The 25,336-nt window shown below is 51.1% G+C and overlaps 1 protein-coding gene across 2 annotated transcripts in view; it reads right to left on the bottom strand.

Moving 5' to 3' along the window:
- Positions 1 to 19,715, bottom strand: part of TGFBI (transforming growth factor beta induced) — a 32,437-nt gene extending 12,722 nt beyond the window's left edge. The window contains exons 1-7 of one of the 2 annotated variants that reach the window (XM_019740384.2): positions 19,374 to 19,715; positions 14,157 to 14,255; positions 4,597 to 4,661; positions 3,662 to 3,822; positions 3,164 to 3,328; positions 2,752 to 2,898; positions 165 to 306 (exon numbers count right to left, since the gene is read on the bottom strand). In XM_019740384.2, the coding sequence (XP_019595943.2) occupies positions 165 to 306; positions 2,752 to 2,898; positions 3,164 to 3,328; positions 3,662 to 3,822; positions 4,597 to 4,661; positions 14,157 to 14,255; positions 19,374 to 19,507 (913 nt within the window). In that variant the 5' untranslated portion in view covers positions 19,508 to 19,715. The remainder of the gene's footprint in view (positions 1 to 164; positions 307 to 2,751; positions 2,899 to 3,163; positions 3,329 to 3,661; positions 3,823 to 4,596; positions 4,662 to 14,156; positions 14,256 to 19,373) is intronic. The other variant, XM_074313546.1, reaches the window with a different exon arrangement.
- Between the last annotated feature and the right edge of the window lie 5,621 nt (positions 19,716 to 25,336).

The raw sequence follows: 25,336 nt of genomic DNA, 5'->3' as shown, positions 1-25,336 counted from the left end.
CCAAAGGCTTCTAAATTCCATACACGCCCCTCTGACTAGGATGGCAGGCATGTGTCTATCCTGAGACAAGATGGCAGGCAGCGTGTCTACCTTGGATGGGAGCAGGGCTTGGGCTCAGTGTGGCTGCTCCAATGAGGTGGCGGCAGGAGCAGAGGGGTGCTCACCTCTCAGGGCCACTGGGTCACCCAGGATCCGGTTCAAGGTCTCAGCAGGGATCTTCTCAAAGGCCTCATTGGTGGGGGCCAAGAGCGTGAACTGGCCATCCCCTTCAAGCAGGGTGTTGAGCCCTGATGCAGCTACGGCAGCCTGTGGGGGAGGGGACGGACAGCATGAGTGTTCCCTGAAGGCTCTGGGATTCTCCAGAGGCAAGAGGCAACGGCCTCGCCAATCCTCCCTCAGAGGGCGCCAGGCTTTTGTAGAAGCCCAAGGTGAAAAGACAAGCCTCAGGGCTGGCCCGCTGGCTCAGGTGGTTAGAGTTCCATGTTCCTAACTCCGAAGGCTGCCGGTTCGATTCCCACATGGGCCAGTGGGCTCTCAACCACAAGGTTGCCAGTTCAGTTCCTCGAGTCTCGCAAGGGATGGTGGGCATCATCCCCTGCAACTAAGATTGAACACAGCACCCTGAGCTGAGCTGCCTCCCGGATGGCTCAGTTGGTTGGAGCGCGTCCTCTCAACCACAAGGTTGCCGGTTCGACTCTCGCAAGGGATGGTGGGCTGTGCCCCCTGCAACTAGAAAAATGGCAACTGGACCTGGAGCTGAGCTGCGGCCTCCACAACTAAGACTGAAAGGACACAACTTGAAGCTGAACGGTACCCTGCATGACTAAGATTGAAAGGACAACACCTTGACTTGGAAAAAAAGTCCTGGAAGTACACACTGTTCCTCAATAAAGTCCTGTTCCCCTTCCCCAATAAAATCTTTAAAAAGAAAGACAAGCCTCACCAAAGCTCACCTCTCGCCACGGCCTCCGCAAGTTTGCCCAGCCTGAGTAAGTTCCAACCACTCTGGCCACCTCTCAGTTACTTCCTACGCCTCCTTCCTTCGCACCTCCAGGCCTGGGCCCGTCATCCCCTCTGCCCGTCTCCTTTCTTCACTTTTCTGACTCCTAGTCCTTCTTTGGGCCCTGACTAAAATGTCATTTCTCTAAGTAGTCAACGTGGCATTGTCCCCACCCCACCCCCACCACTGTCCCTGCAATGAAAATGAGTCTGTCTGTTACACATACTTGTACAACTTGCTGTCCTTCTCATGTCGTAATTAGTTATTGGTAATAATTCCTTGTGTGAGCCCTGTGAGTATAAGGACCATATAATCCATTCTCTACAGAGCAGCCAGAACACTCTGAAAGCATCGATGGCTTCCTTCCCGCTGCTCTCAGGATGAAGACACACTCCTTGGCCAGGTCGCATGGCCCTGCAGGATCTGGCTCCTCATTGTCGTCACTCTGGCCTCACTGGCCTCCTGCTTGCTGCTCCTGCCTCCGAGCCTTTCCTCTTATTTACGCCTGCTCTCCCCTCTGCCCGCCATGCTCCTCATCCTTCAGGCCTCAGCTCAATGTCACCTCTTCCAGAGAGACCTTCCCTGACCCCCTGGTCCCTACTGGCTTCCTCTGAGCACCACTCACTGACTTCACAACGCTTAGCACACTCTGTGGCTACCATTGTGTTTCTTGTCTGTCTCCCCAGAAAGAATATACGTGCCACTGGGAACAGAAATCTGTGTGTCTTGCTCACCCCTCTAATTGCGGCACGTACAACAATGCCTGGGAAGTAGCAGGTGCTTAATAATTATGTGTTCATGGAAGGAAAGAGGGTGTCAAGGAGGCCCAAAGGGGAAGAAGCCAGCAAGGAATATTTGCCAACCTAGACAGTAAGAGGCGGTCACTGAGTGGGGATCAACTGTCCATCGAAAGATGTGCCCCCAACCCCGTGGGAACAGCATTCCCTTGCAAACTCCTGACATGTGAGGGACCCATAGGAAAGCAGGGGAAGAGCTTCGAGAGCAGGTTTTCCAGGGCCCTCCAGAGCTACTTCCCGAGGTCACCTCAGTGCCAGCCTGGCCTGGGGGAGTGTTGTCCCTGTGTGTTGGAGATCTCCAGGGGAGGAACCACCCACTCCCACTTGGTATCCTTTGTGGTCAGGAAGTTCTGCTTGAATCAGGGCAAAAAACCTGACTGGGTAGCCTGTGTTTACTTCCTCTGAGCAGCCGGTGCCAAGAGGAACACCCACTCGCCGCTCCAGTTGTAAGATAGCGTCTGCTGGGCAGTGGGGGAGGAAGAGCATTCTGTGGGCCCAGAGCGGTCAGAAGCCAGGCCAGAAGTCAAACCCCAGCTCCCGTGTCCACATGGCTGGACTTTCGGCTGTCCTGGGTTCCCAGGAAACATGGGGATGGCTGGAGCAGGGGTCCCATGGTGGGGACATGTGGTCAAGAAGATCATGCAGCCTGACAGGCCATTTATTCTAGTCCCACATGTGGGAATCACCACCTGGAAGGAAGGCCCTCCCATTTCTGGAACCTGCACTGCAGGCTCAAAGGACCCCACAGCCACAAAACATGGAACTTTCCAGAGGAGTCAGAAAAGGAAAGGTTTGCAAAGGAGGAGGCAGGCGGAGGGAATTTGCCAGCAGGGGATGATGCTGTTTCCTGCACTCCAGCTGAGGGTCTGCTCAGTGGCTTCTCCATGTTCATGGGCATTTAGAGGAAGGTCATCCCTGTTCCCTAAATGCTCTCCCACAAGGGCAGCCCCTCACCCGAAGGGTCTCGAAGATGTCCTCGATCTCGATGATTTGCTGGATGCTGTTGGTGGTCGTGGAGATGACCTTGTCGATTAGGTGTACCACCCCATTGGTCGCATGGTGGTCAGCTTTGAGCAGCCGGGCACAGTTGACGGTCACGATCTGCCCAGAGAAGAAGTGAGGACGAGTGATTAACACTTCAGAGGCGTGGTCTGGAAGCCCCAGGCAGGGAGGACACAGCACAGAACGTGGGTTCCATCAGCTGTAGGACTAGAGGGTCTGAGGAGAGGCAGGGGCAAGGGGGTGGGGGCTGACCTACAGCTGACGTCACCTGCAGGACCAAACCCCAGAGACCAGCCCCACCTGGGGACCAGGAGGGGGCACAGTGTGGGCACAGGGTGAGGCTCTGTACCAGGGGTTCCCTTACCCCATTGGGATAGTGGTGAATCTGGATGTCCGAGTTCTGGTACATGGAGGTGAGGGCCATGCCGTGTTTCAGCTCGTCTGTGAGGACACGTCTGTTCACCATGTGGTAGCGAAGGGCGTTGAGCAGCTCGATGTTGACGTTGCTCACCAGGGAGTCCAGCACTTCCTGTGAAGAAGGTCAGCGTGGCAGTGAGGGGCCTGCAGACCCCATGTTCAAGAGGTGGGTGCTGGCTACCCCGGCAAACATGCTCCCGAAGCCCCAGTGACCCCAGGTCTCCATTCTGCCAAGGAGCTCTCCTCAGGGCGCACCATGGTCTGTCTGTCCAACTGGACAGACGGGGCACTGGAAGCTCCCTGACTTTATCTGAGGGTGAAGGAAACCGTTTCCCGAAACAGTGGGAAGTCACTAGGGTCTTCACCCTTCTTGTAAACTGCCCACCCTCTGAGGAGGAAGGCAATTCCCAGTAAGAGTCCCCTGGGCAAAAGGAGGTCATCTCACAGCTGACAAGGAAGCCCAGGCCTCGTTGCTGGGGGCGAAGATGGTGAAGCTGCCAGGCCCTTCCATCTCAGGCCTCAGTTTCTCTGTTCGGTCTGTGTACAGCTGAGTGGTGGTTGATCCAACGACTCCCAGCGTCTCGTAGAGGTTTGAGAGTGGCAGGGCTGCAGGGGCAGAGGACAGAGGAGGCATGGGCCTGGGGGCCCAACCCCCCAGTCTGCAGAGAGGATGGCACATCTACGCACGTGTGTGGGAAGGCCCCAAGACCGCCTCCCGCTGGGGAGCCTAACGCCTGCCACAGGCTTCTTGAAATAACTTGGTCAAGAAAGCCTCCCTACTTGAACTCAACTGGTTGATAAATTTCAATCATTTTAATGTCAGCAGAGCAAAACTTCATTTAAGCCAGGAACTTAAGTAGAAGGAACCCAGCCCATGCCAACCGCATACCCCTGGTGACCTTGGCACCAACCAAATTGCCCCCTTCCTTCTAAGTCTCAGTCTCATATTGTCAACTAATAAAACAGCAAACATTTCACAGTTAAAAAAGAAGCCTCCTCTGCACGGTCCTGGTGGTACGTGGAGCTGAAGGGAAAGTGCTAATGAAAATCCACAGGTGCCACGCAGCCGTGGCTCCATGGGGCCATTCGTGGCACCTGGGCCTGGTGAGAAGCGCACAGGTGGGTCAGAACTGGAGTCTGTGGCAGCACCTGCCGAGGAGGTCAGCTTGAATAGGAAGGAGCAGTACAGGAAACTCCGTTTCCAGCTTCCGTCCTCCGGCCCTCGCATGGGGCCTAGAGGCCAGAGAGCACATGGGGAGAAACGCCACACAGCCTCGTCCCTCAGACTCTCCTTCAGACTCTGCTGCCTTCAACGTGCCTGCTCCTCTCTCCCACCCCTGCCCTCCATCCGCACCAACACGCAAGGCCTGGCGTACTCACCTGCCGGACAGCCCTTCTCTCCTGGGACCTTTTCATACCCAGGACAGCACTCGTAGCTGATGACTCTGCAATGAAACACACACATCTGTAGTAGCAGGCAGGGCTTCCCTGCGCCTCACATGTCACCATTCCTCTCTGCAGGAAGAATGGCCTCCATTGACAAGGAAGGGAAAGGGTGCGTAAAGTATGCTGCTCACGGAGGAGACCATCACTAAGTCATACGTGTGCCTTCCGGGCAAGGAGCCTGTCATCCTTCCTCCACTTTGTAGAGGGTCCCCAGCAGCTGCCCCCGTCTACAGCAACCCACCTGGGCACCAGTCAGTTGACTGCCGCAGCACGTTCAACAGTGGGATTCGAAAACATACCAAGAATTTCTCTGCAACGTAATTTGCAGGGACCCAATGGGTAGCATTCCTGAGAGGCAGCAGGGAGAAGCAGCAAGAGCCCTGGACCTGTTCCAGCTCTGAGGCTGCCCCTGGCTACCTGGGACCTCGGCAGCAGGTCTGCCTCCTCTCTGGGCCTGGTTCCTCATCTGTAACATGTATGTACGGATCGTGCAATGGTCGTTGGATTAAATCTCTCCTGGTCTTCCAGCTCTCCAGTTTAATAACCAAGAAGGGTCGTGTGTACATGATCAAGTTTTTCTCAGTCTTTACAATCAAACTTTAAAAGTTTAAAAATTAAAATAAAAACAAAGCTCCTTTTATCGAGATGCTTTTTTAAAAATTTCTTTAAATTAAGAACAAAATTTTAATCAATGAAAACATTCACATGGTTTCAAATTGAATGTATACAAAGGACGATATACTAAAGTGACCCCCATCTACCCTGATTCCTCTACCACCCCATCCTCCTTCTAGGAGACAACCAGTATTGCCAGTTTGCAAGATTCTTTGTATTTGGAAGAACAAGACTGGCCGTCTACAGTTTTAAACCATGAAATCATTTGGCAGAGACACTTAAAACTTTCTTGTTCTAACTCAGACCAGTCCATCACGGAACATATTTACCTCCTTCTGGAGGTCTGGAACACTTAGCTTCAGCTAACCCACATTCTGGGGAAGCCCCAAGACTGAGAATTTCAAATATCACTGCAAAGGAAGTTCCGTGTGCTAAACGCCTACACCGAAGACTTGCTTCATCAAAGCCCCCGTGTCTGCCTAAGGCCACCCCTGCCCTGGCAGTGTGCACAACCCCTCCGTGGCAGCCCTGGAACCAGACGCAAAGAGTCATGTCCTGCCCCTTCCTTTCTCATACAGGAAGGAGAGAACCCAGACTTTAAGCGCAGTGGGTTTTATCACAGAAGTGCTCACCATGGGCCTCTCACAGGCTGTTCAATGACATCACCAGAAGAGAGGCAGGCAGATTGGGAAGAAATAGGGCTTTGGAATGGGGAAGGGTGCTCTCAAGGAGTTCAGACATTCTGCGCTTACTAATTCCATTGGCGTCATCGCAGGGAAGCCCTGGTGAGTCATGAGAAGATGAAGTCTAATCCATCTCTTATCAAAGGTGGTGTTTTAGAGACGGACTGGCTAGGCTTCTCAGGCTGTCAGGGACCTCCATGTGTCACTTGACCAGAAAGGCTCCTCCCCCACCCCCCGTAGGAAATGGTTGAGGAGTGACAAGCCATGCGCATTCGTCTTTGCCCTGCTCTCCCCCCCTTCCCGCCTTCCTCATGCCCCTTTTCTCCAGCCCATCTCCCATCCTTCCGTTCTAATATTTCATTCCTACTTCTAAGGTTTAATGGCCTGGTAGTCTCAAGACACAACTTGACTGATCCACAATTTTATCTTCAGCAACTAAAGTAAGAGCTGATTGATACACAGCCTTTTGAAGGCAGCATGGTGTAATATTAGGTTGGTGCAAAAGTAATTGTGGTTTTTGCAATGATTTTTTAACCTTTTAAACGGCAATTACTTTTGCACCAACCTAGTAGAATAGAATTAGGAGACTTGGCATGTCATCCATCAGTAACTAGCAGGGCTCACAGGCCAATCCCCTAATTCTCTTTCTGGGTCTCAGTTTCCTGATCTATAAAATGAGATGAAGTTAAGCTAGAGGATCTCTAAGGTTCCTTCCAATCTCACACTCACAATTCTAGTCAATGGGATTATGTCTAAATTATTTCTTTCAAAGAAGGGGAGTGCCAGCTTCTCCCAGCTAAACCTTAGGGAGAGCTCCGAGCCTTGAGCCCACAGAAGCAGGGAACACCCGAGATCCCAGGCTTTCTCTGATAAACACCAGGTTCTGTGGCTAAGATAGGGGATACGGGATTAGATCAAGTCCCCCAAAGCTTAGTTTCTTTCCAAAAGTGCCTGGGTGACAGTCCATGGAGTTGGAGCACAATTGGAGGATGGGTCTTCTCCTAAAAGCCTTCCTCATTTCTGGGGACCCCTGTGTACATGGTTGCTACAGACTCCATTCCTTGGAGCCCCCAGCCACACTGGCCCCCACCAGTCATGTGACTCACCAGAAGAAGACTTTTTTCCCAGGGTGTTTACATCTGAGTTCCACCCCAAAAATCCACAAGAGAGTTCAACAGCTCAGGTGGCCTCACCAGGACAAAAGAAATCAATTCCCCAAGTGTGGCCTGGTTCTTGTGGCCATGTGTGTATGAGGGTGACGAAGGGGTGAGAATGGCACAGGAGAAGCAGAGGGCTGAGGGGCTGGGGAGAAGGGACAGAGCTAAGCAGAAACTCTCAGCGTGGAGAAGGCTATTTAGGATGGAATCTGAAAGCTGTGAGGGCTCTGGGCACAAAGGGGTTTCTTGAGATCACAGCTGGGTGTGTGTAGGGGGAGATCTAGGGTTCTTCTCGAATTTCATCGAGTCCAGTCCCATTGCCATTGCTCGTGACAATGCACATATTTGGGGGAAAGCAGGCTGACAAATTTGACAGTGAGAGGACACAGGTGTTCTCTCCAATGTGATCAGAACTAACCGTCGTCAGCATTCACTGTGCCTCTCCAGGTGAGCTTTCTGCACCCATGTCACCAGCGGCTGGACATGGGTGGCACACTACCCCCAGCAGGGGCTCAGTCCCCCATCTGAAGGCTTTTTCCTGGTTCTCTGCCAGCAAGCTTTCTCCTAATCCTCTCACCTTGCTGCCCCCTCCCTCGCCTGCACTCCTGCCGCCCACAGCGGGCACACTGGCACTCTCTAGGTGTGCAGGTGTAAGTCATGCCTCTCAACCTGAGCCTGGCAGCCCTATGGGTTGAGATGCTTCGATAGCCGGCAGTTTCCCTGCTTCCAGCTGTCCCAACAATACTAGCTCTCCTCAGAGCCAGTCTGCATGGCCCCAGGGAAACAGAGGCCAGCTGGAAACTGCAGACTGAGACGATAGTGCATTGAGACAAGCTTAACCAAACCTCTCTGGACGAGCAGTCCCTGTTCCCAGCCCAGTGTGCCACCCTCCTTGGTCTCTGGCCCAGGGGAGAACACACATGCTGTGGGGAGATGGGGTTGGGGGCAATCACAGCATCGGGGCGGCGAGGGGTGGGGGCTGACACTATCTCTCTAGGATGAACGCGGCAAAGGACGGAGACCATGGCTGAGCCTTCATCTGTGTCTCCACAGTGCCTGGGCTTCCCTGCACGCAGAGGACCAATCTGCTGGTCTCTGAATCAAATCTCATCAGCACAAGCTGTTCTAAAGGCTACTGGCTCTCCTTGGTCTGACAGTCCACCTCAGGTCAGAAAAAAGCATCTCTCTAGGGCAATGAGACACCATTTTGTTGTTGTTCCAGCTTCCCTGGTCAGAAGAACAATTTGAGGAAGAAAGTGAGGGAAGATTTAGAAGGGCATTTAATTGGGGGGGAAGGTAAAAAGACAGTGTCAATGCAAGTTCTAAGAATAGGGGTGTTCAGGAAGCTCTCCTCCAGTCCCCTCCGCATTTTTTACTCATGATTGGATAAAGCAGAAGTATTGGTTTCTCTCCCCAAATCATTTTCCAAGAAGTTAAAACAGTAAGTTAAAACAATTACTCTCTCCCAAGTGTGCTTTGTGGTTTTGGCCAGCTGTGGTGACTGTAAATGCGCTAGAGATTAACTAGATCCTGGATGTAGGTGGGGTGAGGAACGGGGCCTGAGCGCTGGTTTCCTGTGACAGAAGGTAAACCATTCAGTGTGTCATGATTTCCAAGTGGAATCGCAGCGCAAACACAGACCAATAACGTCTAGACATTCAACATGCCCCACACACTGCCTGCCTGGAGTGGGTCGTTTTCTGCACTCCTGGCCCTGGAAACTCAGCTGAGCTTTCCTGAGCCTCCCAGCAGAAAATCATAATCTTGAGCACCCTGGTGAAGAAGGGTTTGTCTTCACCTACTGTCCACCCCCAAAAGCCCCCCACAACCCCACTCACCCAGGCCCAGCTTGCGTAGCGATGAGCCTGACTCTTCAGACAATGTAGTTAGATTTTTCCATGGCAATCTGTGTGCAGTGTGTGAGGGCATTTGGGGGGCTCCTGGATGCTGTGTCTCCTCAGTTCCCATGCCCTTCATTTCACTAGGGGTGTTGGGGAGTCAGAACGATGTCAGACTGGGGTTGGTGACTCTGGTCACCTGCTGACCCTGAGAAGGCTTCCTCCCTGGGGTCCAAAGCCACAGGTTTGGGGGCTGTAAAGAGAGATCTGGGGCCGATCATCCAGGACCTACTGGATCACTGACATTAGCTGCGAGGCTTGATTCTCCCTGGGGGCAGCGTGGGAGAGTAGCAGACCCACTTACCAGCGGGTGACTCTGAGCAGGTTGCTGAGGCTTTCGGACCCCTAGCTTCCCCCTCTGTAAATGGGGCAAGAATCAGACTAATCTGACGGAGTGATTATGAAAACCGAATGAGCTTACACAGGAAAGTCACTTAACAGATGCTTCATATTTACTAAGTGCTCAGTTGTTGCGCTTATTCTTAAAAATCTCCAGGTATAAACTTTAAAATTGAAGTTAGGTTAATAACTTCATTGAAAGCCATGTCCTACATGAGGTCACTGGTCAAATCACATCGTAATAAATAAATCCCCCATAACACATCTATATAACTCAATAGATAGGACCTGTATTAGTTTCTCATTGTCTCTGTAACAAATTATCACAAATCTGGTAGCGTACAACAACACATATTTATTATCTTGCAACTTTGGATTTAGAGTTAGAAATTGGCCTTATGAAGCTAAAATCAAAGGCCACGTTCCATCTAGAGGCTCTGGGGAAGAACCCATTCCTTCTCTTTTGCAACTTCTAGAAGCTGCCTGCATTTCTCGGCTTGTGGCCGCACCACTCCAACTTCAGTGTTCATTGTCACATCTCCTTTCTGACTCTGGCCCTCCTGCCTCAATCGTATAAGGACCCTTATGATTGTACTGAATTTACCCAATAATCCAGGATAATCTCTCCCCTCAAGATCCTTAATTTAATCATATCTGCAAAGTCTCTTTTTCCTTGTAAGGGAACATGTTTGCAAGTTCAGGGATTAGGATGTGGACATTAGGGGGTCATTATTCTGCCCACCACAGGGCCTTACCCCACATGCTACATGGATTCATGTAAATACTCAACCCAACAAAAGTCCATGTCAGCTAAGCTACCTCCCAGGAGTTTGTTTGCAGAGTAAGACAGAACTGTCAAGAAGCTCTGTCCAAGAGAGACCTTCGGTGAACCCCTGGCGTTGGGTGTATATCAAATCCCAGCTATTTTGAAGCAGATTATCCATGGGTCCCAGCTGGCTGGACAGGGAATATGAAACAGGTCTGGGGACAGCCTGGCTTCCTTAGATGGCTTCTCACCATCCTCTTCTTTTCCCTCTTGGCACCAAGGTTGTGGGATACAGGACAGGGAAGACAAGGAGGGTTGTTTGCTGCGATGTCCCTGGCCGCCCTGCCAGAAGGAGACCTAATAGAAATAGCCCCACTGGCTGATGGAAAAGCTCAACCAGGCACCAGCTGCTTCGGTGAAAGTCAAACTCCTAAGCTTTACTGCAGTGCTGAAGAAGTATTACTATTTCAGCCCTTGGGCAAAGCAACGCTTGTTACTAGAGAAAGGGGAGTGTCCTACCAGCTCATCTTGGCCCTGGAGAAGGGCTCTTGTGTGTGTGAAATATGTTGCTTGTGAAACAACTTCAAGGCTTTTGGAATGGAGAGCTGCCACCTCAACCTCCCAGCTCCTGCTGGCCTCCCGGTGCCATGTTTATAATGTCTGAGCTCCTGCAATGACTGTTACAGCCCCATGATGTCAGCTCCGACTTGGCTGTTAAGCAGGCCTCCCTGTCCCCGGGGTTTGCACAAAGGAAGCCTGTTGAGAGGCAGCAAGGCTTCCTGACCACAATTTCCTGCACCATCGCTCAAGCTGCTGCCTGTAAAAATTTTATGGTTACTGATCAGACGGGGCCTGAAATCAGAGTGGGATGCCGTCTCCCTACCTCGTAACTCTCTTTGTTTGATTAGCTATTGTATTGCTCTGGTGCTCTTTAGGATCTGAAATAAAAGCTAACTCGAGTTTCCAAGTAATAAAATTCACTGAAGTCACTAAATAGAGGCCCACTGGTAACCACTTCCTGTAATAAAATCCATATGTCGGGGCTTGACAAATAGCACCAAACACCCTGTCCTTCTCTTTTTGGAAATGCAGGAAAGTTCTTGTCTGAGGACCATGAAGTATTCCGTAACAGGAGTGCTAAGTGTGGCCAGTCCCCTCCCTCCCCCATGGAGGTGGCTCCAGGCTCCTGGGTCTCTCTGTGGGACCAGATACTGCAAAGTTTTCACCCCAGGCCCTGTGCTTGGTGTCCCTGTCCACTTTCAAGGGCAAATTCTCCCTGGTCTTCGGCCCCTTGGTGACCTGTTCTGCCCCCTCCCCCATGACACTTTGTTCCCTTTAATCCCAACATTCACTTCTACTCCAGCCTCTTCCCCGGAGTCTTGCTGAGAAAGTTCCCACTGCCCAGTTGACCCCCAGCTGAGATGGTCCTCTTTGCTCTCCTACCACCACCAGGCTCCCCATTTCCCAGTCTGGTCCTCCCCCAAATAAATGCACCTAGGGACTCTTTTCACCAGGATGATGTTAAGTCCAGCCAGCACATCTCCCTCCCCTTCCCTTCCTGACCACCATGGCACTTAATTCCTGGGGGTCAATGGCAGCTCGGACAGGGTCTCGGCTCTGGGTACACAGTGAGCTGCAGGGCTGCTCCGTCTCAGCTCTTTTGGGGACAGTGGCGATGAGTCCAACTGCTTCCCCTTTCCCTCCTTGAGTTCTCTGGGCCTCTGCCAAGCTAGCTCCACCTTCCTGACGCTGCACGTGGTGTTCCAGGAAGGGACCCTCTTGTCCTAGATCATGAAGTTTTATATCAACGCATGTTTTTCTGTCTTCATTTCCTCTTTTTGGAAGCTGCCCAAAGCAGCGGCCACATGGAGGAGTTGAACCTGCCCAACGACCCCTCCGGCTTCGGGAGGCCAGGTGGATGGCTGGGCCCTGGTACTGGGCTCTGCTGGACTCCGCTCCACAGCTCGCCTGGCACACCCACATCCACACCCACCCATCTGCTCCTTTCCCCAGTGCCTGGGACGCCCTACACTCACTGGTGTGAGGAGGGCGGCATCGCCATCGCCACGCTCTCAGCGCCCGTCTGCTCGGAGGCGATGTCACCTCGCTGCTGTGCTGCCAGCACCTTGGCCTGGCTCACAGAGGGAAGAGGAGGCAGGTACGGAGCCAGGAAGCCAAGGCGAGTCACCGTCCACAGCACTGCCAGCCAGGGAAGTGCCCGGGACCATGGTTAATCAGCTGTTAGGTAGTCAGGCAAATGCGGCAACACAGGGCCACCTGAAATACCACGGCCAACGCTACCCTCTGGCCAGTTTGACATCACAAGCCCGGTCCCATTTTTAGGGGAACTGGGACTAACAAAGAGGTTGAGCTTTTTGAAACCCAGGGCTCTGAAAAGTGCAAGAGCTGTTTGCTTGTGAGCAGCGCTCTGGTCACCTTCCAAGAAGCAATTATGTGGGGCCTGGCTTGGTGTTTAAGTAATTAACTGTTTATTTGAGTAGACAATATACACACATGGGAAAAATCAGAGGACTCAAAGAATTCTTTTTTTTGTTTTTTTTAACTTGAGCGCCATGGAAGGATGTGTGGTTTAGAATTTGCACAATCTCTTTTTGTCCACAGCAGCAAGAATTATCGCTGGGTGTTTGTTCACTGAACCCAAGAGGTGTGTCCTTTTAGCTCATTCAACCCATAGCTTTGAAGCTGGGTTTGGTCAAATGCAGAGCCAGCTGTCATGGACCTGTCCTTGACAGGCTCCCAGGGAGCTGCTAGTCTCTCCCCAGCTCTGCCTTGATCTCTAATTTCCCTTGATTCACACGAAGATTGATAATTGCTTAACACAATTAGGGTCACAAGGTAGAATACTGATTTCCATGTACATTTTAAAGAAAGAGCATTTTCCCTTCCTTCGGCTGGTTATGAAGTTGGAGGAGATGTCTGCTTAAAAGCACTGTCATAAGCAATGCATTTAAAAATCCCTAACATGGGAATGTGTTCAAGACAGTACTCAGCGTCTCTTAATCCTCCTATTATGCAGACAAGAGGAAGGTCAGGCCCTCACAAGTGGCTCAGGAGGTTTCACATAGCACATCTTCCCGTCTGTAGGGGAGAGCCAGCTGTGAGATCTGGTGATGGCTGGCACCCAAACAGATTAGGTTTCCACAGAATTCTGTTAGAACACGCATGTCACCCTGTTTCCATCAGGCAGCAGACGGTCGGGGTGAAAAGTGCCTCTCTGCATGCTGCCAGGGACACCAACAAGCCCCACTGGAACCACACTGGTCCACACCCCACTGGCACTCTCGCTTCTGTTTGCGTGGCCTAGATTTGCAAGTTCTAGGGGGAACAACACGAGCAGGTAACATCTACTGAGCACTTACTATGTGCAAGGAACCTTAGTCAGCCTCTTGGGTGCATTAGTTCATTCAATCCTCAAAACAACCCCATAAAGTCATCCTATTGTTAATCCCATTTTACAGACGAGGTAACTGAGGGTAGTAAGGTGAAGCAACTTGCCCAGGTAAGTGGTAGAGCCAGGGTTTGAATTAGGAAGTCTGAGCCTATCTTCTTAATATGCTACGCTGCCTTGTAAATGTGGACATTTCTAGGCACTCTCAGTCTTTTGGGGGTGTTCCCCTTAAGATTGCAGAACAGGAGTGGTATATAAGCCGCCAGTGGGCTTTCCTAGAGTCACAGTCTGGTGGCTTCTCCATAACAATAACATTTGTATCATTTAATGAGAATTTAGCACGCATGCATGGACACATGTTTCTTGCTTGTAATCTCAAATCAGCCCTGAAAAATGTATCCAAGTCTTGTCAGGAGCCTTAAAAATGCAAAACAAAACTGGCCAGCTTACTAAAACTGCCACTCCCAAAGCACACGGTTCCCTGACATGTTTGCACACGCATCGTGACGGCTCCCTGGCAGCCTGACCTTACAGAGGGCTGGCCAGGCCTGGGGGTACCCGTAGCTGCCGTACATGGATCCCACACTCCTTGCTGGCTGGTGGTCTCAGGAGGTTATAGGTACTCACGTTGATTTGCCACAGATTTTCCTCTGGTACCACTGCTTGCAGTTGGTGAAGTACTTCTTGTTGGTGCCAATGAGCTTCTGTACAGCACATACGTTGGGGCTGAAAACAAAAGCAGCCATGTTAACAAGATGGTCAGCACGTCTACCCCATCTCCCTGTCCTACCCACCCTGTGAGTCCTCCTCGGTCATTGGAACTTCCAGAGCATTCTAGATATGGAGAAGATACAGTCCTTTTGGTCTTGGTACCAGGAGGTGGCTTGGAGGTAGACACTGGACTTCCTGACCTAGATTTCCAACAGCCCCTAGAAGTTACCCACCAAATTAAAAATTGTCCAAGTATAGCACACACATAGACACAATTTCTTCATGTAAGTAACCTACTTTGACATGAACGTTTAGTAAGTAGAAGTGAAAGCACCTTAACATTGTAAATTGCATGTTACAGATTGAGAAAACGAAGTGAGAGTGGTGCGTTTGCTAAGCAACGTAGCTTTGCAAGAAGCCCCCAGCCTTTGTCTGCAGCTCCACCTCACACTGAGCCAAAACGTCCACAGGCTCTACCCTGGCATCCCAGGGCACAGCGGTGGCCCTGCTGTCGTGAAGGGAGGCTGAGGTCCGGGTCCCACACCTCCCAGGCAGCTCCACACACAGACAAGCTCTGCGTCTCTAGGCCATCTGCCTGGCTCCCAAACACAACCTCTCAGAATGCCACTCTGGAAACTAGGACACAGCCAGCTGCTGTCAGGACCTCAGTAGGAGACACTCTGAAACTCTGAGTCATTCACAGCTCAAGTCCCACTTTTCCCAGGAAGCTTTCTTCCAGTGCCCGATGTGACACTCATCTGTCCACCTCTGAGCTGGGGTACAGCCCTCGTTTGACCCGTGCACCAGCCAGAATCCTATAACTGACCAACGTGTGCACGTCACTGCTTTTCCACTACCCTCTGCAAAACCTTGAGGGCCGGTGCGCTGCCTCGTTCTTCCTTGTGTCTTATAGGGACCCAGTACTGGGTATGGGGGAGGAACAGCGTGGAATGAATGCGGATGAACAGAATGAAAATACTGCTCCCAAGACCGCCCAGTTCAGAAGGAGCCTCACGAGCTCTGTGGAAAAGCTGGATGCAAATGCCCCGGGGTTATGCTGAGAAACATTCTTCCTCAGAGATGTGGGGTGCTGTTTTTGTGAATTTTATTCTAGTGCACCAAGTCCTGACCCAAACTGTGCCCAGTCCATGTGGTAGCAGGACCGTCATAAGGAGTCCCTGGGGAAAGGAGGCAGCTGTGGCTGTGTGGTGACAACTGGGGGGTAGAGGGGGTGTCTTTCCGAGCAGGAGGCAGGCAGTTCATCTGGCTGACCACAAGTCAGAGGAAAGCAAAGCGAAGAGACGGGGGATTTTCACACCACCTCTGTGCTCGGAGCTATCATTCTTTCATAGCAATCCCTCTGTTACTTTACAATGCAATCAACAGCCATCATTTGATGTGCACGGTATGTTTCAGGAAGACACTGATGCTGCAGTGACAGCTACACCTGCCATCCCCATCACATCAGCTGCAAGAACTTGGTCAATTCTCAAATACTCAGAGCCAGGTTATGGGGTGACAGAGCATACTGACCCTTTCTTTCTTGGCCCTGTCTCTTCTACCATGTGGCTGCCACCTCTTGTCCAGTTGGTGGTTCAGTAGGCAAAAGTAAGTGGGCCAAAGAGGCACAGTAACTAGTGACTCGATGTAAGAACCCGACGGCCAGAGAAGACAGGAGAGAAAACCACAGGCCGGCACTTAGATGAGCCCAAGTCCCCTTCGTCCTAGCTGGGTCGGGCCAAATGCCCGCAGCTCTCGGGGGATCCTAATGGAAGCCTCCTTCTCTGCTTGCTATCTGGGATTTACAGGTTATAGCAGTCCCCACACAACCCCTGGAGAGCTCCCGCTGGCCACACTCCAGCCCTAGGTGTGCAACCTTACAAGTTCTTCTATCTGACCAGGCAGGAAACAATTACTGCCGAATGCCCTGCAACTTTCCGAAGGCGCTTGGCGCATCTTCAGGGAGTCTCTTGTGGAAGTGGCTCCAACATTCCTCTGCAGAGTGAGTTTCCACTGCTGCTGCCTTTTGAGTCAGGAGCAGAGGCTGGGCTCGCTGTGACGCTGCCTCTCACAGCGGGGTGAGAGGGGGTGCGCTGCGCATATAGGAAATTCATGCCGAAGTTTAATCAAAATGAGCAAGCCATTTCTGGGCCTCCTGCCTTACGCACAGTAGCTCTGAGGTTCAACTTGCGTTTGCAAATCAAATGCTTCAGGAAATTCAGTCCAGTTTTGGTTGTTGATATTCGGAAATGTGACCGCATTTTTACTTCTCTTTCAGTACTTTTTTCCTTCCCTATAGCAACACAGATACAGCTGGGAGTGAAGAGACCGTGTCATAGTCACGACTCTCCCAACAGCTTTTTGTGTTTGGATTAAGTCACTCCATCTCACTAAGCTGCAGTTTCTCCATCTGTAAAATGGGAACATGCACAATAGATGCAAAAGAGGTGATGGATGATAAAGGGCTGCACACCAGCATTGCCCCCTCATCAGTTCTTCCTTCACATCTTGGAGCACATTGTAGTTCCTCAAAAGAGCGAAGGGATTTTCCTTCCCTTTTCACCAGTTCTCACTTTGAATGAAGGGCCGGAGCTTGAACAAGGTTATCCATTTTGCACAGAGTGCCCCACCCATGTGCAAGGCCAGGCAGCCCCGTGCTATTTTCAGGGGCAGTTAGATCAGAGTAACCACAATTGTGCCTGCAACCATTTTGTCACAGTCCATCTGCCTGTGATCGAGACTTTCCTGGGCGGGGGTGTGCAAGTGTGACTCCTTAAAGTATTCTGCCCGTTAAAAGATCACCAGAGGGTAAGGGGGGAGGGGGGCTCTAGAAGAGGGTAAACGGGGTCTAATATATGGTGATGGAAGGAGAACTGACTCTGGGTGGTGAACACCCAATGTGAGATAGAGATAATGTATTACACAATTGTACACCTGAAATCTATGTAACTTTACTAACAATTGTCACCCCAATAAACTTTAATTGAAAAAAAAAGATCACTATAGGTCTTTCCAACTGCACCGTAAGAAGCTCATCTAAAGGATTAGCCTGCAGGAGTATTGGTGTGTGTGTGTGTGTGTGTGTGTGTGTGTGTGTGTGTGTGTAGAGTGGAGAGGAAATTGATCTAATATCTGAAATTCGTAATAAAGAGCACTTACATTAAAAAAACAAAAATCAAAACCCTGTTTTCTGGTTAGTGTCTCTTCTGTGCTCTGAAGGGAAGGAGGTTTGCTACAGAGATGGTTCTTGGTGGAACCCCGTCAACACTTTTGAGGACGCTCCACTGTGGTGTGCACAGACACCATTCAGGGTGACAGTGCTACAGGGCATACTATCGGGGTCTTCTGACATAGTGGCTAAGATACTGAGGGAACAGAAACCTCCCAGGCAGATACATAAAATGCTTAATTTGCAAGAAAGGCAGAGGGACAAACGTGAGCTGGGCAGAGACCATGAAAATGCCAGTTGCTCACATTTTAACTATTATGCCTCATATCCCGCTGTCTTTCTGACCTGCCCTTTCACCCTTTTGTACCAGCTTAAGTCAAAGGTGATTCTCCCACTTCTCTAAAAACCCCAGGACATCCCCGGAGCTCTCCTCTTTCCAGGAGGGTATTGAGTCTGTGGCCTGGTCTGGCTTGATTTCACTCTGCAGAGTGGCCAGACATTCCCCGTAGCCCTGAGCACCTGAAAGGCCAAGTAAGTGCCAAAGGCCATAGGTAGAGGGAAGCAGGATAACTACCCAACCTCCGAGCACTCCTGGGGTGGGAGCCAGACTAGGCTTTGCAAAGTCCAATGAAGTCAACTCTAATGACCCCTAACACTGAGTTTTGATCTGAGTACAGATCTGCCCAGTCACGTGGAGGTCTGGGCACTGCCTGGGTTCGAATGCCAGACCCCATGGCATTTGGGCTGATACCCAACGATTCTATCCACACATAGTTTTACCTAGTGTGGAAAAGGAATTAGCACAACCAGGTAGGCTGAAAGCTGCGGCAAAGCCTGGCTATGTGTAAGCAGGATGGCCTGAGTGGGGATGTAGAAATACTGCCACCTCTGCCTGGGTTTGCCAAGGTCTTTACCAGGTCCAACCCCGTGCCTGTGCATGCCTCCTTTAAACACACACACACACACACACACACACACAAACAAAAACAAAAAAACCCGCTTTTTTATATTAGTTTCAGGTTCACAAAACAACATAATGGTTAGACATTTATACCCCTCACCAAATGATAACCCCCCAAGTCTACTACCCCTGACATCATATATAGCTGTTATAATACCATTGACTATATTCCCTATGCTGTACTCCACATCCTGTGACTATACATGTGTGTATGTATATATGTATATGTATATATGTATATATACATACATATATATATATATACATACATACATACGTACACATATTTAATTATCGTTGACTTTCAGTACTAATCTGTGTTTGCCTCCTAAAGCCAACACATCTTCAGTGTCTCAAACGGGTATCTGCAATGATAACGTCCCAACTTCATAAACCCAGCTATAGTTTTGAGAGATTCTAATCCTGGCCCCAGCGTACACTGCAGGACCATGGGAAAGTGGTGTGTCCCTCCTGGACTCAGTTTCCCTATCTGTACAGTGCGTGTGAGGACATGGAATTCTCCTGTTCTTCATCTGGCAGGGGAGGAGATGCCACACTGCCTTTCCTGCCCTGGCTGTGCCTGGAGAGAACTCTCTCTCGTCAGGGCCTGGCCAGGTGAACAGGAGTCTGGGGACCTTGATACTGCCAGCTTGTGTGGCCCCAGTGTCACATCTAAAGGCCCTGGACAAGGACCTGACTGGAATATGTGCACTGCTGCCAACTCCCTCTCCCTCCTATGTGCTGTGAGAAGCTGAAGGCCCTGGGTTGGGTGGTCTCATGCTCTTGGCGGGAGCCTGGGGGCGCTGGTCAGCTCTGCCACCCCCTTCCTCTACAAAGCATCTGCTGCTGCCTTTCCCTCTATCACTCCCCACCTCCCTCCCTCTACCTCATGCTGGGCTTGTCCCTCCAAGCAAGCGCCCCATCGCTGCCTGCTTTTCATTTGAGCTGTGTCCCTGGCGCCCCCAGCCTGTCCCTGCGCCACCCCAGCGGGCAGCTGGCTTACCCATGCTGCCGGCCCCGGAGCCGGCTGTGCTGCAGCACCAGCTGGTAGGGCGATTTGGCGGGGCCCGCCAGGGTGGCGGCAGGGCCCAGGGCCAGCGCCAGGGCGAGGGGCAGCAGCCGCAGGAGGAACGCCATGGAGCGAGAGGACGCGCTGAGCGACTGTGGCCGGGCGGAAGGCAGGGGCAGTGAGAGCACCTCCTCAGCGGGCCGGGCTAATAAGCGGCAGAGGGGCGGGGAGGCCAGGCGGGCAGGCGGAGGGCGGGAGCCCCGGCGCTTCGCCCCCTCCCCCGCCCCCCCCACTGCCCGCCAACCCCGGGCTGCGCGGCTCCCCTCACTATCCTCGCGCCGCCCTGTCCTCCTGCCGCCGGTCCTCTTTCCTCCCCTCCCCGAGCCGCTCCTTGGCACCAAGGCCACAGGTCCTGCGAAAGGAGAGGCTGGGAGCCAGGGGCAGCTGTGCCAAGGCTCTCCCTCCTGGAGCCCGCAGGGCTGAGCCCAAAGATACCTCACTGGTCTTGAAGCTACAGAACACAGCCCCAAGTGGGGCGAGGGCAATGCTGATCCCCACAATACGCTCCCCAGCAGATTCCCTCTGCGTTCCAGGAGCACCCCTCTCTCCCCTAGGCTTGCTAATTGAAAGATAGATAAGGAGTAAACCTTAGGCTTAACCAAAGTCAAAAAATGTGGGACAGGTTTTGTTAGACTCTAAGCTGCTCCTGGAAACCGTACAGAAGGGCGGCATCCATTACCTTGGCACTGGCTCTTTCTCTCTTCATTAAGTATCTGTGCAGCACTGCGGCCAGATGGGTGCTGCAAAGAGATGGCATAGACAAGATTTTTGCCCTGGAGGAGCTCAGATCAAGCAAACAAATAGTCACATGGGAGGGAAGCATTCACCCAAACACCTATTAATTACCTACCAGTTAGTTACCTAGCACAAAGATGGATGAGCAGATGGGATCCAGACTCCTTCTGAAAAAACTCAGTCTGGAGATTTGCGGGCCACCCAATAATATGCTATGGAGAGGGGCAGCTGGGGGCCTGGGAGCCAGGGGAGGCATCAGGCCCTGACAGGGGTGACACCTGCCAGGCAGCATGAACTGTGCATTCAGGGAACTCAAGTTGGCCGGCTGGCTGAAGCATGGGGAGGTAGAAGCACGGAGCAGGGAAGGCATGTCGCAGGGCCTAGACCCAAGCTCAGAGTCCTGCAGGTGATGGAGAAGCAGCAAGCGACACCATCAGTGTCAGGAGCAGGCTATGAGAGAATCAGATAAAATAAGACAAGACAGGAGGCAGGAAGATCAGGTGATCAGGAGGGGACCATGGCAGTGGAGGTGGGCATGAAGAGAGGCAGCAAACCAGAGGGGTGGCCTAGGGTAACGGGACTCAGCAGAACTTGGAGGCTGTACATAGGGTGTGGGGAAGGAGGAAGAGTCCAGGATGACTAAGGTGTTCCTGGCACGGGCATCTCGGTAGATGGTAGCACTGAGACAGGATAGTTAGCATGTCCTTAGGTAGACAGGGAGGTCCCTGGGGGAATAAACAAAGACAGCCATATCCTGAAACTCCAGGTTTTGAAATCACTCCTTCACTCCAGGACATAATGTAACAAGCTCCAGGACATAATGTAACAAGCTCCAGGACATAATGTAACAACGCCTTCAGGTTAATCATAATATTCCTTTTGGCCTGACTAACGGAGCTGATCTGATAGATAAGAGTGGGTTACTTTGCTAATTCCTTCAGGGTGGGCAAGCAGAACAAACCTGGTAGACGAATTTCATTAGAAGGCGCCAGTTCCCTTCTTCAAACAGTTCCCTTCTTCAAACAGCTCCCCTTCCCCAAACAGGCAAGGGAAGGTATAAAAGAGCTTTTACCTCAGTCACTGGGCACCCCCATTCGGGACCCCCTCCCTCTCGGGAGCTCTGACCCTTTGCTTTCAATAAACCATCCTCTTTTTAAAACTCTTTGCCTCTCCTGGGTGGGTGTTTCCATTCTTTGGTCTCACGAGACACGATCCCGGCACTCACTCACTCAGAAGTCCCCTACATCATTCGGGGACTCACAGAGACATATTCCCCCTTCAGTACCATTTTTAGAATGAGGGATATGGAGGCAGGTGCCGGTTTGCCAGGCGAGGGTAAATGGTTTTGAAGACACTGAGCTGGAGGTGCTTGCGATTCACCGTGAGCAGCTGGAAATAAGGGTCTGGAGCTCAGATGAGAGATCTGGGGTGGAGATCCAGATGTGAAGTCGTCCTCGGCCTATAAAAAGCCCTGGGAGTGGACGAATTCTCCGGGGAAGGCAATTGGTGGGTGATGACAGCTGTCCAGGAGGAAGTTACCTTCCAAGGTCTAGAGTTCACGGCAGGTGTGAGGACTGGAGATGCAGAGTTGAGTCCCCACACTGGCATGTGGTGGGCAAACTCCCTCAGGAGCGTGTATTGGAAAAGAGGAAGAGCGAGGGGAAGAGGAGGAGATGGCAGGCCAGAGCCCTGGGGAGTGCCATCTAGAGAGGGTGAGGGGAAGGCACAGATGGAACCCTGACAGACAGAGGTCCAGCCAGGGGGATCCAAAGAGGCCAAAGGAGAGGAGAGTTTCGAGAGCCACCATCACTGCCAGGCGGGGCAGACAGTTCAACCTGGACTCTATCACTTAGTGGTTCCTACATGATGGGTGGTACTTGGGAAACCAGAGCCCACAAGGCTACAGAAAGTTTTCTGGAACATTCTGATTCCAGGTTGTGTCTTCTGCATTGAATACTAGGGGATGTTCTGGGGTGACTGACCTTGGAGAGAGCCGGTCCTTCCCTGATGTCCTCCCTGTCTCTCTCCCTCTCCATCTCTCCAGGAAGAAGAGGTAGGACATTCACTCCCCTGGCTTCCTGTGGGGGCCAGTCCCAGTGCTGAGACCTCTGCCACTTTGGGGAGAATGTCCCCGTTGCCTGTCTCTCCATCCAGGAGAGCTCATTCTGCTTGCTGGTGAGGACTGTCGAGCGCATACTTCAGTCTGGAATTACAGGCTTTTCCCGAAAGCAATTCTCTGGGCGAGGAGAATGCCTCTCCTGCTGCATCAGGTCCTACGTTGGGGATCCGGGGATTTAGCTCCCCTTTATGTATGAATCCTTTTCCTTGCTGTGGTGTTATTATCATTTTCTTTTTTTCTGGAGCTTTGAGGAGCAAATCCAGAGAACAGCTATTTTGATGATTTCCACATCATAAAATCCTATCTGTGCACTTTCTGTTCAGGCAGAAAGATCACACAAAGAGAAAGGCAGTGAGGCCATATAAACGTCCACTAAGATCAGGAGCTGAGAGGCTGCACTGGCCTGGGCTGAGGTCTGAGTACACAGCAGCTTCCATGGGTTGGCATCCGAGGCTGAGCTCCTGTAAAATAGCCTCTTTATAAAATCGGGACGGTCTGATCGGAGGGCAGGGTAAGAAATGAGAAGTTTCAGGAAAGGATAGGCACCAAGAGGGAAGGAAGTAGCCTTTGGCAACTTTGCTTGATGGTTTCGGTTTGTGGGTCCCCCAGCCAGGATCCAGGTAGATTGCCAGCCTTGCCTGAGCAACGGCGTTGGGATAGCAAAGCTGCTGAGTGAATGCTCTGAGGCAGGTGCCTAAGTTCAAATCCCAGTCCTGCTACTTACAAGATGTGCAGCCTTGAGCAAGTTGTTCAACAACTCTGAGCCTCAACTGTTTGACCCCTTGGCCTAGGGCATTGATGGTTTAAAAATTTGCAAGTTAGGGCTTAAAGTTCCCCTGGGGCTAGAGCACCGGCTGCATCACAGTTTTAGGGAGATGCCTCTTGTTTGTAAGAGCCGGGAAGCCCTTCCTGGCCCAGCTCTCCCTCTAGCAAGATTTACAGGCTTTGGGCCAAGTCAGGTAATCTCGCTGTAAAACTTCCCTCATCTGTAAAACTAACATTCGATGACTTGAGTTTTTCCATGAGCTCAGAAATGCAATTACAGTAATACTTCATTTACTGTTTAGATGTAAAAAAAAAAAAAAAAATTCCACTTCTATGCCCCACCATTGCCCCCTCTCCAAAAACACAAACACAGAACACTGTGGATATAAACACATTCTCCCACCAGAGACTGCTGCTGTGTGGGGGTGGGAGGTTGGGGGGGTGAGTTGTTACACAGAACAAGTGACCGCTACGTGGCAGGAGGAAGGAGCAGGGTCCTCCATGCCCAAGTGACCCGGAGCCAACCAGGCCTAGCACAGCTCATGACTAGACTGCCCATTTGGGAAGGATTTTCTTTTTCTTCCCATGTTAGACCAACTGAAGAGAAAGAGAGGCTTGTTTGGAACAACAATTACCAGACTTTGTCAGGCACTTTATAAAAATGACTACTTTCACATTCTGTGGCTCATACAAGATCACCAAACACAGTTTAGATTTTGAAAATAATCCTATTGAGCCTGACAACAGGCCTTAAACATCAAGATGAATTAGTAGTTCCAACAAATTCCCCACAGAGAAAACTTGGAAAGAAATTGGTCTGGGTCTGTTGGCGGGAGAGCTGGCATTTACAGCCTGACTGCCTGCCTGCCTCCCTTTTGTCATCCTCCCCAATGTCCTAGCAATATAGATAGGTGACATGGTCAAAATCATTTCCAGAGGGCACCCGGCCTTCCTTACCTGCCACGATGTAATGAATTAGAGAGGCCTTAAAAGCCATTTCCCTAAGACTTGCTAGGAAGAAAGAAGGGTCAACTGGGGCCTGAGACAGCCAATTTCAAAGAGTATATGAATCAAATTTGGGGGAAATTTTCCATGCTTTATACAACACACAGCACTTAGAACAGTACTTTACACATAGCAATTATCCATCCACCTAACAAAAAAATGCGAGAAACACCCTCATTTACTGAAATTAAGAGGTGACTGTAGTAGTGCCATTTAGGTTTTGGATTTGGTTTTCCATGGAATTTCTATAATCTTGCCACTCAAAATGTGGTCTGCAAAACAGCAGCATCGGCACCCCTACCCCACCCAAACCCTGCACCCAATCAGACTCCACATTTTAACAAGATCACAAGCCATCTGCGTGCAAGACAAAACCTGAGAAGCACAGGCCTGCAGGGTTATGGTAAATATTGATACGCAGATAAGCTCAGATGAGTTTCAACTAGGATTCAATTTATATAAAGCTTTTCAAGAAATATAGCCATCGACAAAAAAGAAGTAAGCCTGAAAGTGTGTACCAATGAGGTGACCACATTGGGAACCTCTGTTTGCCACCCAGTCACTGGGTATTCAGCGCCTTCCACACACCGAACAGGGAAAAGCAATTGTGTTTAGCCTGGGTCACCTTCAATATTTCTGCCCTTTCAAAGCCTGCCAAGAGGGCCGGGGTAATCCACAGGTTTGTAACAGCAAGTATTTAAAACAAACCTGCAGCTTCAGTTCTGTCCCCAATAGATGGGTGGGGACCAAACTGTCACAGCCCTAAAAAGGCATTAAGTCCCCAGTGTTTACTTACCTAAATGACTTGCTGTTTTCACAACTTCTCCAAACACTGCCTTTCCTCACCAGCGCTTGCCAAATGCTACTACTTGTTGGGTAGAACCCAAATTCATTTTCCAGGGAAACTGATTTTTCACAAGTGCGTTCCATTGATTTGGCTCAGACAGAATATCTTAAAAGGGAAGAATCCAGAGGCACTGTCGAGGTTGCTTCAGTTGCCTGACCTCGAATATGTTTGTGGAGTGGTGCCCACAGTAGGGAACTTACCAGGTTGCTGGCTTGAGAAGCAAAGCGTGCCCACGCCTTTCCTCTGCTCCCCTCAAGGTGTCCTGCATGGAGGGCAAAGGCCTCTGAGAAATAGACATACCCAGCCTCAATGCATCCCCAGGTCCACTAATCCCCAGGGCTCGCTCCTTTGTCCATCTGGTCTTCCCTTCTTTATTCTCGTCAATGGCACTGCCCAGAGCTGGAAAGCAGTGCAGCCAGTTCTGTC

This window comes from Rhinolophus sinicus, linkage group LG10 (genome assembly GCF_036562045.2).
Source record: "Rhinolophus sinicus isolate RSC01 linkage group LG10, ASM3656204v1, whole genome shotgun sequence".
Lineage (NCBI taxonomy): Eukaryota > Metazoa > Chordata > Mammalia > Chiroptera > Rhinolophidae > Rhinolophus > Rhinolophus sinicus.
This window is presented reverse-complemented; position numbering and strand designations above follow the sequence as displayed.